Source organism: Hoplias malabaricus, chromosome 3, assembly GCF_029633855.1.
Source record: "Hoplias malabaricus isolate fHopMal1 chromosome 3, fHopMal1.hap1, whole genome shotgun sequence".
NCBI classification, from domain to species: Eukaryota; Metazoa; Chordata; class Actinopteri; order Characiformes; family Erythrinidae; genus Hoplias; species Hoplias malabaricus.
Genome location: NC_089802.1, coordinates 65,999,537 through 66,011,132, shown reverse-complemented (window position 1 = coordinate 66,011,132; position 11,596 = coordinate 65,999,537). Strand labels below are relative to the sequence as shown.

Sequence of the window (11,596 nt, the reverse complement as noted above, 5' to 3'; positions counted from 1 at the left end):
TAAAAAACAATGTGTGTTTGGAATAATAACAAAAGTTAATATATAATAACATTTACACACTATAGAGTTACAGCAGCTTTCAGGATCATCATCATCAAAGAGGCATAGATTAATTATTTTCAGTTTAAAACTATAAACAGTTCTTAGCTCTTATAGTTTTGTTGTAGGAGTGTGACAACTCGAAGAAAAGAAAAACTTGTATGTTCAAAGTTAAATTATTCCAAATGTGAATAATTTACCAGCAGCTTTGGATTGTGAAAGTATCACAATGGATAGCTTTTACATTAGTTTAAGTTTTATGTGAGGGCAGAGTGACTCCTTACATAACACTCACATGATCTGCCATGGTGGACCTGGAGTTCCAGTCATCGGTCAGAATGTTACAGAAAGGGAGGAGCTTTTTAATGGCTTGATTTTTCACTTTAGGGTCTCGATCGAGGGGATTAAATCGTAGGTCCAGTTTGAATCGTTGGGTTGGATGATAGGTTTCTATCCTTTGACTAAATTCCAGCAGGTCAGCAGGTAGTATGAAGTTTGAGCTGTTCAAAGATAGAAATCAAAAGTAAATTTCATCAACACACAGCAAATGAGCTCAAATCTAATTACCTTTATTTATATAGCACAATTAAACCTCAAAGTGTTGCACAGCTAGATACATTACAAATAAACTAAAATGAGACACTTGGACAAATAAAAGAAGTATAACTAAAATCAAGCACTGCAAATGACAAACAACATCGAGGACTTTGCATTTCTGAAACAAAGGTGAAATATAGAGAGCCATGTTCATTGGACGTAAGTGGGAAGTACAAATGCACATCATTGGCTTATCAGTGATACATATTTTATCTATTATCACATTCTAGAAGGGTTTCTACTAGATACAATCCACAAAATGAGGCAAAGAAAAACGGGATTCAGAAGTTTATTGTGGATCGGTTAGTATATTATCAAGATTACCTGAGGTCCAGATTTGATATTTTGCTGGGGCAGTCTTCAAAGAAAAGGTCTGCTATATCAATGGCACTTGTAGCTGTTGGTGAAAAGTATGGTTCATTTTGTTTAATATTTATTTCCACAAGTATGTGTGTTCTTCAATCTCATAACTACAGAACAGAATTAAAACCTTTTGGAGCCAGACTGGTTTGACACAAGGCTGTTGACTATATTCCAGTCTATGACGTGCATTTGGACAAGAGGACTGTAACCAAGGAGTGATTGTAGTTGTATTGTCTGAATGTTTTTTTTTTTTTACAGTCAAAGATAGTTTATAGGACCAAATAAGCTATCCAGCAAAATACAACATACAACCTCCTCTAGTAAAATCAATTCCGCTTGAATAGAATCATGTTAATTGAGAAATAATTTATTGAAGTTTCTGAATAAATAAGGTAGAATGGTATATTTGAGGGGACAAAAACGACTTGTTTGTACATGATTGAAGTTTAACTTGTCAAACTCTTTTTTTTAATTACCACAGGAACTCATTTGTAACTTGAGCTGTTTAATTTTGGTCTTTCATGCAGCTAGCTGTGTCCCAAATTTAAAGACATTTTCACCTTAACTAACCAGAAACAACACAAATATGTTGATATTATATTAACTTAATGTGTCTAAAAAACTCTAGATGCCTTTTCACTGCTGTGAGCAAAGAGAGAGAAAGCCTACCATATCTAGCATACTGAGACACTTTGTTTTTTTTTTTTTTAGCCATTTTCTGACACTGGGGCTTCATAAACACAGACAGGTTTCAAGTACGCAAACAGACCTGAAAGCTGGCAAATGGTAAGGAAACAACCTCAGAATTGTATAAAAAAAAAGTGTTTTTTGATTACAACTGTGAACGTCGCCTTTAAGCATAAAATGATTGGATATTGTCTTACTTAATTTTATAAAACTTACCCAGCCGGTTCTGGGACAATGAAAGGGAGTGGAGGGAACACAGCCCCCTGGCTGCCTCAACAAATGGCACCAAGAAATCTTTCCTTTCTGTGCATTTCTCAAGCAGTCTGCAATCTTTTAAAGATAGCTCTGGAATCGTGAAAATACAGTAAGAAAGATTCATTAAAATATAAAAACAAAAATAATATACTAAAGAGAGAATCAGTTTTAAACTTTCCCCCTTATCCCCAAATATATTGCATAAATTGAGACAGGTTTAAGGCATTTTGTAGTAGCATAATCCATCCATCCATCCATTATCTGTAACCGCTTATCCAATTTTAGGGTCGCGGGGGGTCCAGAGCCTACCTGGAATCATCGGGCGCAAGGCGGGAATACACCCTGGAGGGGACGCCAATCCTTCACAGGGCAACACAGACACACACACATTCACTACGGACACTTTCGAGTCGCCAATCCACCTGCAACGTGTGTTTTTGGACTGTGGGAGGAAACCGGAGCACCCGGAGGAAACCCACGCGGACACGGGGAGAACACACCAACTCCTCACAGACAGTCACCCGGAGCAGGAATCGAACCCACAACCTCCAGGCCCCTGGAGCTGTGTGACTGCGACACTACCTGCTGCGTACATGAAAGTACATGAAAGAATTTAGGATTATGACTGCTTTAGTCATGCAGTGTATATTTATCCATGTTTGTATTATTGTTTCTTACCCTCTAGGATGGAATTGTTTAGCAGATGAATAATTTCTTGGTGACAGTCTGCCAAGTTTATGTCTTCCAGAATTAGAACCTTCAGAAGGGGATTGGAGTCTGGGAGAAGAAAAATGACCATGTGTATTTCATTAATCATTTCATGTCCAATTAGATTTTTTACATATGTAATATGTAACCATTGATGAAAATTTTAAACAAATCACACTCAAAACAGCCTTTTCAAATAATCTGTTTTAGTTTGATGCAAATTAACCTAATTTCAGCAGGTGAGCATTGCCCATTCAAAACCAAAGTTTCATTTAGCAAAATGGAGCCAGAATATCTGCCATTTTCTCATTGTCTTGTTCCAACTGTACATCCCAAATTCAAAGGATATAAGGTTGTTTATTGTACATAAGCAAGTGACATTAACTGTAACTTAGGTTACACAATTTTCAACAGTAAATTAGATTACTGTAGATTATGGCAGTTTCAAATTGCATTAAAATCAGTGACAGCAAGTTAAAAGCATTGCTAAAAGACCAGCTATAGATTAGCTGTTCTAAGAAGTCCTGTAATAAAATAAAATTATACATAATATGTAATTTTATGGTATTTTCCAATCCAGTGTGTAACAGCCTAAAAACATTTTTATTAAAATTACTTAAACTTCTCAAATTTTAATCAGCAAAACTGACCTAGAGCAAATCTTTTTTTTCATAAAAAAGTAAAAGAAAATAGTGAAGAGCACGACCTGATGCCAGTACCTGGCAAAATGTCAAGCAGCAGATGAGCTTGACGTATTCCCGTGATGTGAAGGCTGCTTAGATTTGGAGCATGCTGAAGCACAGCAGGAAAATTGTCTACTGTCTGGATTTCAGTTGATTTAATGTAGAGATTTTCAAGACAGAGTTCTGAATTAAAAAAAATAAATAATAAAAAATTACAATGCAGCTCTGCATCTGAAGAAAATAAAAAATGCTGTCCATAATTTTATTACTTAGTGTGTTTTTTTTTTTTGGTAGCTAACAAAATTACAATAACATCTTTGATGTTTGACACAGGACACTAATACTTATTTTTTTACTGAACAAATAACATATGAACCATTCCCTTAATTTATACATTCAAAAGCCTTCACCTGTATCTGGTTTGAAGTTTAGATTTTGCCCTGATGTAGTTCTTTTGTTCCGTGGCATGTTGATGTCCAGTGAAAGGCTGAGGAGTGTTGGGCAAGCAGTCAGAAGACTGGCTAAGAGATTCTGACCAAAGACATTCCCCATGCTCAGGTCTCTCAGGGAACAGCAGGGGTTCAGAAAGAGCTTTTTCAGAGACTTGATGAAGTTAGCAACATCTTCCTCCCAAAGAGGCTCTGTGTACACAATTATATATATTTTTATTAATAAAAACTAAGGCTATTATGGAAACAACATTCTGTATTGATTTTTTATCTGAGAAAAGTACAAGATTTTCAATGTTTTAACTGACCAACTTAATTTTACTTTATAAATATGATCATTTTAAATCAAAACCTAATTTTTACAAAAGGCAATCAGGTTTGTGTTTTTTGATGCAGTTTTGTCAGATAAATAGTTCACTGATGCATCAAACCAAATTAACAAGTCACGTGACACAATAATTTTTGTTTTATATACATATAATCAAGAAAGTTAGAAACATCTATATGTAGAATACTGTTTTTTTACTAGTGAACTTCATGCCTCAGAGGACTCAGGGCTTCATAAATCAATATGAGCAAATACAAAATACTAACAGTGGATTTTATTTCTTGTTGTTGATAATTTCAGTATTTATTTATGTTTAATCTCAGCACAGAGTGATTCCATATTTTACTCTAATTCATCAGTAAAAATAATTAGGCAGTTAAATCAATTTATTTAACCGTTTCATTTTTGAGGTTTGTTTCATGAACCCAGAATGTTCAACTATTAGACAAAAATGTTTTGATGTCATATGTGATTTATGTATATTGTTATAAAGTAAAACCCAGGGCAAACATTAAGTGTGAAAATTCCATAATTTTACCATGGGATCTGTTACAGGTGTACAGTATGTGTGATGTCAGATTATTATGTTAAACTAAATCTTGTGACATCTTTCTGTATCTAGAAATTCTTTTAAATTTTGAAAAAAATGTAGTTTCAGATTAACTTCATGAACTTCAGAAACATATATTAAGATCCACAGAAATTTTGCTTTGTGTCAGATCATGGTAACTCAACATCAGATGTGCTTTTTCCTGGCTGAGTGTGTGAAAATTATTAGGCTTTTTATCTTTCTGGTATTTATTGGCACAGCCTTAATATTTGTCTTAGAACGACTACTGGGGAACTTAAATATTTATAATAAATATAAGTGGGTTAGTATAAGTACCCCAAAACTCTATGTATTCAGCTTCAAAATATCCATCATGCCTTAAACTTCTGCCCCTAGTTTTAGGGCAAACAACTGCATTCATAACTAGTTTTGAAACAGCAGAAAGTGAAAGTCTGCACATTATAAGGGCCACGTGATTCCATCCCACAAGGATTGTATGCTTAATTTAGTTATTTTTTTAATCTCACATTTAATATTTTGGTTACTGATTTTATGTTCAATTACCTTTTCAAAGTAAGCTATACACTGGATAAGGAACACCTATTTTGTATCTACATTCATTGTCCATTTCATCAGCTCTACTGACCATACAGGATCACTTTGTAGTTCTTCCATTAAATACTGTAGCCCACTTGTTTCTCTGCATACTTTCTTATGTCCATTTCACCCTGTTCTCCATTGGTCAGGACGAACACGGGGCAAGTATTATTATGTGGTAGATCATTGTCAGAGATGCAGTGGCACAGACATGTTACTGGTGTGTTAGTGTGTGAGTTTTTAAACACTTTGGTCACTCACTGTTCACTCTGTTAGACACACCTTCCTCATCTTGGAGATGTAAAGTTAGACAGTATCTCATCAGCTGCTGCACACTTTTTGTTGTTCGTCTTCAAGTCCTTCATCAGTGGACACAGGACCCTGCCCACAGAGCTTTGTTGGTTGGATATTTTTGGTTTGTGAGCTACTCTCAGTCAAGCAGTAACATTTATGGCTTTAATAACTCTAGCAGTGTCTAGCAACTCCTGCTGTGTCTGGTTCATTTGTACTAGCACAACACAAACCATGTCATTGTCAGTGCTGAGAATGATCGACCATCCAAATCATACCTGCTCTGTGGTGGTGTGAAGAAACTAGGAGACTGTAATTGTAAAAGTAAAAAGTGCTCCAGATGCTCAGTGGAGTGGATCGACAATGAGTGCAGATACATGGTAAGGGTTCCTGATCCAGTTCAGTGTATATAGCATGTTTACAAAAAAAAAACCAAAATGTGGCAAATAATAAACAATATATAACATATATATAAACATATAAATAAACAAATACATAAATATAAAAGTAAAACATTTGGGACTGCTATAGTTGCTCGCTTTTGCACTTACGAGATCCATACACGTGAAGGGAATGAAGCCACAGCCAGGAAGGCAGAAGACAAGACAATGTAGTCAGGGAACACAGCTCCAAGTCCAGAGAACGGATCCGTCCCACACTGCATTGTCCATTAACACTACAGCATGGAGAAAACTCATTGGATAACTCCTCATCTGTCTGCAGGTCCAAACGAGGATATTTTGAACCTGAAGGGCCTTCCTCTGCCCAAAGATCACAAGAAGTGTCTGGTAAAAATGTGTGATGAAACAGCAAAAATATAACATCACAATATTTAAAGACATTTTATATCAAGACATTTTTTCACTAAAAGTTCTGACAGAAAACTACTGCCACATTGAACACATATAACGGAAGCCTTGCAACCCATGCCAAGGATCCAATCTCAAACTCTTTAAAGTGTAACCATTCACGCTTTACAATGCAGGGGTTTCCGCAGTGCTTTACAGTTAGGATGACTACCTTGACAACGTCGTCGACTCCCACCCCCCTCCCCCAAAATTCTTTTCATTAAATTCGTTCCGTTTCTTATTGAGGCTTCTGATGTGTGCATCGCTTTCTGCTAAGTCCAGTGACAAACACGCATTCTGAAGTATAATCCAGTGTTTAAGGCGACCTGTATGTTATCCCTGAGTTTCCCCGCAGCTGTCTGTACACCAAATCAGAGCATGTGCAGCCTTGATTTGAATTTGCACTCAATTCGTGAACAGATTCACGAAAAACCTTTACATGAGATTAGTCCATCCCACAGCCAAGCACACTAACAAAACTGACAGTTTGCAGTTTAATCCCTCAATCACCATGATGTCCACTATTTTAATTAGTCTCTCATTGCTTGATTAATATATATATATATATATATATATATATATATATATATATATATATATATATATATATAGGATATAATGGCCATATATATTGGATATAATATATGGCCAGTATATCCAATTAATCTCAAACCTTGACACTGGGCATAGTGGCCTTAAGCAGTATTTTTCAGTACTTTGGCTTTGTTGTCCATTACAGCAAATGTGATTTGACAGGAGTTTTATATTTCCTACCTCTAGTGTCTTGAGCTGCTGAAGATTGAGGAAGCATTGTGTGTGGACCCCCAAATCTAGGAGTAATCCAGCTAAACAGAAAGAAGGAGATAGGAGTTCTCTTCAGGACCACCTCAGTCACTGAGCCATGGTCAAGAAGCCGGTGAAGAATGAACATAATGTCTTTGTGTTCATGTTTAAGAGCCACTGCATCAAAGAGTCTGAGGCTCCTGACAGACTTCTCCAGTATGGACAGTATGGGGCGGAGGTCCTCAGAAGCCAGTCGGCAGCCCCCCCGCAAAGACGCGGTAAGAGAAAGCACCTGCACATGTTCCGCACACAGGCTCAGAACTACACAGTCAGAGCTCCACAGAAGGCTTTGTACATGAGTCTTTCTGAACAGAACCATGTGAAATAAACACTCCAAACACTTCTGCTTCCAGTTTTGCTCAGGATGCATGAACTGAAACAGCAAATTTAAAAACTCTGTTAGGTCACCCAAAGTTCCCCTATAGTTTCAGACATACAGGCATACATAATGGACGCCTCTAGGCAAATGACATGTTTTGTTTATTTACAAGTGAAAATATGTACACACATTCTACAGAGTTTATATTTAAATTTTTATTTGCTTAGTTTAACATATTGGGCAAAATAAAACATCATAACGTTTGCATTTGTGATGTAGAAATAAATAAACTTTTAAAAATGTGCAAGAAATCAAACAAACAGTACTATATATATTTCTGGCACTTTTTTTTTTTTTTTTTAAGAGTGTACCGTACAAATCAGGAGTCCTCAAACCTTTTAATAAAAGGGCCAGCTCACAGTTTTTTAGTCTTTTGGGGGGCCGGCCTGCAAACACTAAACTAAAAAATAAAACACTATATACCATGTCATAATATTTTGAAGTTAAAGTTGTTTATATTTCGTGACTAAAGTCATAATTTTTAGAAAATGTAAAGTCGCTGTGGAGTACAGGATAGTAGAGTAGAGTACAATTCAGTAGTCGCTGGAGACATGTCCATACCGTCTCTACCGAAATCTATGCCCTTAGCCAGACAAACTGCAGTATGCTGCCATAGTTAAAGGGACAGGTCAAATGTAATTTAAAGACCCCTGGCTTTGATGGAAATTTATCAAATTCATCTCATTCACATTTGAGAAAATGCTCTAACATTAGCACTTTTCAGTGTTTCGCACCAGTGACACATTGTGTCCTTCTTGCAATTTTTCTATGCAATTCTAAATTTAAATACTGAAATCTAGACACCAAGAGCTAGTTTCCCCAGACATTCCTAGATTTTAAACATTGATTGACCTTTGGCACTGAACTTTAGTCCAAAATATGAAACACAACACTTATTCTTATTTTCTTTTTTATAACTCACAAACCTAGTTAACATCATTTCTCTAAAATACCTACCCTAGCGAAAGGGAAAAAAAAAGTGTTCATAAATTTTACATCATTTACAAGCTTTGAATGTCCATTTACACCTTAGATTTTGCCACTAGATGAGGAAGTCTAATTTCAGACTCATTTTGCTCTGTCTGATTTTTTTCCCCCATCATACTCAATTGTAAAGTGTCCTTGGGTATGTGAAAGGCATTATATAAGTGTAACATTCTGTTGTTATTATTATTATTATCATCATTATTATTATTATTTACCTGTTCAGGAAAAAAAATGAGCCAACTCAGGTCTGGTAGAATCTAATGTTATCTCTGTTCGCTTGTTCTCGTCCATGGCTCCAGCACATTGTGCTTTTGTCTATTGTGTGTCATACCTGGCAACCCAGGGTGTGTAAAATTCACTGTGATTGGACAGTGGGTGGTATCTCAAGCCAAAACAGAGCTCTGCTCTGGAATAGACACTTCTCAAGGAATATACTGGCTGCAGCATCACCGTCATAGATGCCAATGCTTCAGCTTAACATATTTCCTTAAGCTCCCGTGACTCACCCTGGCAATTATATCATTGATTGCACTAAATATATTACAGATTGCTCCTCTAATTTCCAGGAGTATGATCCCCCAAAATTATTTTATTTCAATCTAAGTATTTGGAGAACATGAAAAACCTATTTAAGTGTCAGTAATATGATATTTGTTTCAGTCATTACTGATATATCATCTGCCTTCAAATATGTTGACCGCTTTTAAGAATTTGAGGAATCCTGCATATTATTTTTACTTCATTCTCAATGGTATACAGCTTTCACCATCATACTGGAATTGTGCAAACCTCTCTTCTGAATTCTGTACATCTATACTCTTTTTTTCTAATTAATCTATGAAGCTAAACAAAAACTCTACATGTGTATAATTTTTTAATATTTCTTGGTAACAAATTTATATTATATTACTAAAAATATATCAAATGTATAATTGGCCATGCTTTTTTTTTTTTTCAAATAATGAAAGCACCAATAAAAGTAAAAACTCACACAACCTTTAATTTGCAGCGCCACGTTGGATTCAGCTCCCTCCATTTTGCTGCCCAAGTGCACTGTAGTGAATGGGACACCTCTAAAATCACATGCATAATTTAGTGGTTGTCCTAAATATCTCTATATATTTATTCATAAATAGATTAAAAAAAGATCAATAAAAAAGAAGAAAGAATAGATCATTTGCAGGCACTTACTTTTAAAAATGGCAACCTTTTCAATTCTGTCAAGATGGAATATGCTCAGAAGAGGCAACAAGTCTTTGATAAGTGAAGCTGGCAAATCTAGAGTAAAATTGATATTAAAAGTGAAGTTCTAGAGAAGGATATATATTCACACACTCTGAAAAAACAATAGTAAATATAAAAGAGTACATCTGCTATACTTTGATATTATATGCATTTTCAAACCCCCGTTAATTACAGCTATAGCTCTGTAAAGTATATCAAATTTTTTTTAAATAAATTATTGTTAGGTTTTTAGGCTCCAAATATAGAATTAAAATATTTTTGCAAAAATGAATATGCTTATCACAAAGAAATATTATTTTTTTCACAAGCACACAGACATGTGTATTCATAAGTACTTACTCCCCAAAATAAAACGATGAGTTTGTATCTGAAGGGAGTAACTGCAGTATACAGAAATTGAAGACATACATTTATTTGCCTTGCTCCCCCCCTTAAATATAAACTTATGATTTGCTCTTCTTTTTATTATATAGTTCAAAATTTTAAAATACTATAAAGTTTAAATATTTTTTTCAAATATTTTGTTAGTTATCTTATGTTTATAAAATACTTAAATTAATATTGTACTTACAAATCGTCATTGTGGCATTTTGATATTGACATTTCATTTCTAGATTATAGATAACAATGCATCAAGGAAAATAAATAAGATATGACATTTTTCTGAAGCTATTTACATCAGTTATAAAAGTGATTTTTGCACAATAAAATACCACATGCTTCCAAATAATTAATAAAGCTAATAAAGTAGAGTGTGGGATTAGTAAGATATTGTATTATATTGACTGTTCAACTTCCATTAACCTTAGTAATATGCTAAGTAGAATGGTGTTCACCCAAGGCTGTAAAAATTACATTTATACTAGTCGATATTTAATCTTGATTTTAGAAAACCATGTCGAAACTGACAAAGAATAGAGATGCAAGAAAAAATAAAGTCCCACAGGTAATAAACCAATATTTACGGATAAATGTGATCTCACCATACAGCCTGTTTTCCAAGACACCCATGTTTTCAGATACAGTCCTCAGACACAGATAGACTAAAGATGTGGTCATATTTCTGTCTAACTCGCGCTGTAACTCTATTAAAACACTTTATAAAACAATCTGCTCAAAACATAAATATATTTACAATCATTTCCCCACAATTTTAATGAAATAGTTTTGTGACTTTGCCACAATAGCAAAACATAGGAGATTCAAAGTAAAAGACACGACTTAAACGCCAATAGCACAAAATAAAAGTCCTCTTTGACTGTACAACCCTAGTATTAAAATATTATAAAGTTACTCGGGTTTAATTACAAATAATAATAATAATAATAATAATAATAATAATAACATTAACAACAATAATAACTTTGAATATGGCTTGTACCTTATTGCTAGCATAGTTGCAACATTAGCATACGTTATATACTGCTTTATAGTTATGAAGTTAAATTTGTAGAATGCAGTACTACCTTTAAAACACCACCAGCTTAAAAAGACTGCCAATATATGCCCATTTTATTTAGACTTCTACATTAAATAAATGACCACTTCAAATAATCCTTAAAAACTTAAAAAATGACTAATATGTTATGACGGCCACCTTTTAAGAAATTCCACGTTATTTTAAGTTTAACCTTAAATCAATGACCATTTAATTGAATCTGTCACATAAAAAAGTCCCTTAAAAGGTCTCCCATTATATTTTGCAGGCCACATTAAAATGAATTAATATTAAATCTGCCATTTTATT

At 34.5% G+C, this 11,596-nt stretch overlaps 1 protein-coding gene across 3 annotated transcripts; it reads right to left on the bottom strand.

The window, feature by feature from the left end:
- Positions 1-11,074, bottom strand: lrrc41 (leucine rich repeat containing 41). Of its 3 annotated transcripts, none has more exons than XM_066665665.1 (11): positions 10,833-11,074; positions 9,796-9,882; positions 9,601-9,677; positions 7,170-7,611; positions 6,099-6,332; positions 3,743-3,973; positions 3,369-3,515; positions 2,620-2,718; positions 1,903-2,031; positions 961-1,033; positions 1-539 (listed from the first exon to the last, which is right to left on the bottom strand). In XM_066665665.1, exons 1-11 carry the CDS (start codon positions 10,906-10,908, stop codon positions 320-322), a joined length of 1,815 nt encoding a protein of 604 aa, XP_066521762.1. In that variant the 5' UTR covers positions 10,909-11,074; the 3' UTR covers positions 1-319. The 3 variants fall into 3 exon arrangements, with proteins under 3 accessions (XP_066521762.1, XP_066521763.1, XP_066521765.1); XM_066665666.1 differs by having other exon boundaries at positions 6,099-6,308; XM_066665668.1 differs by lacking the exon at positions 10,833-11,074 and adding an exon at positions 10,421-10,472.
- Positions 11,075-11,596: the final 522 nt, after the last annotated feature.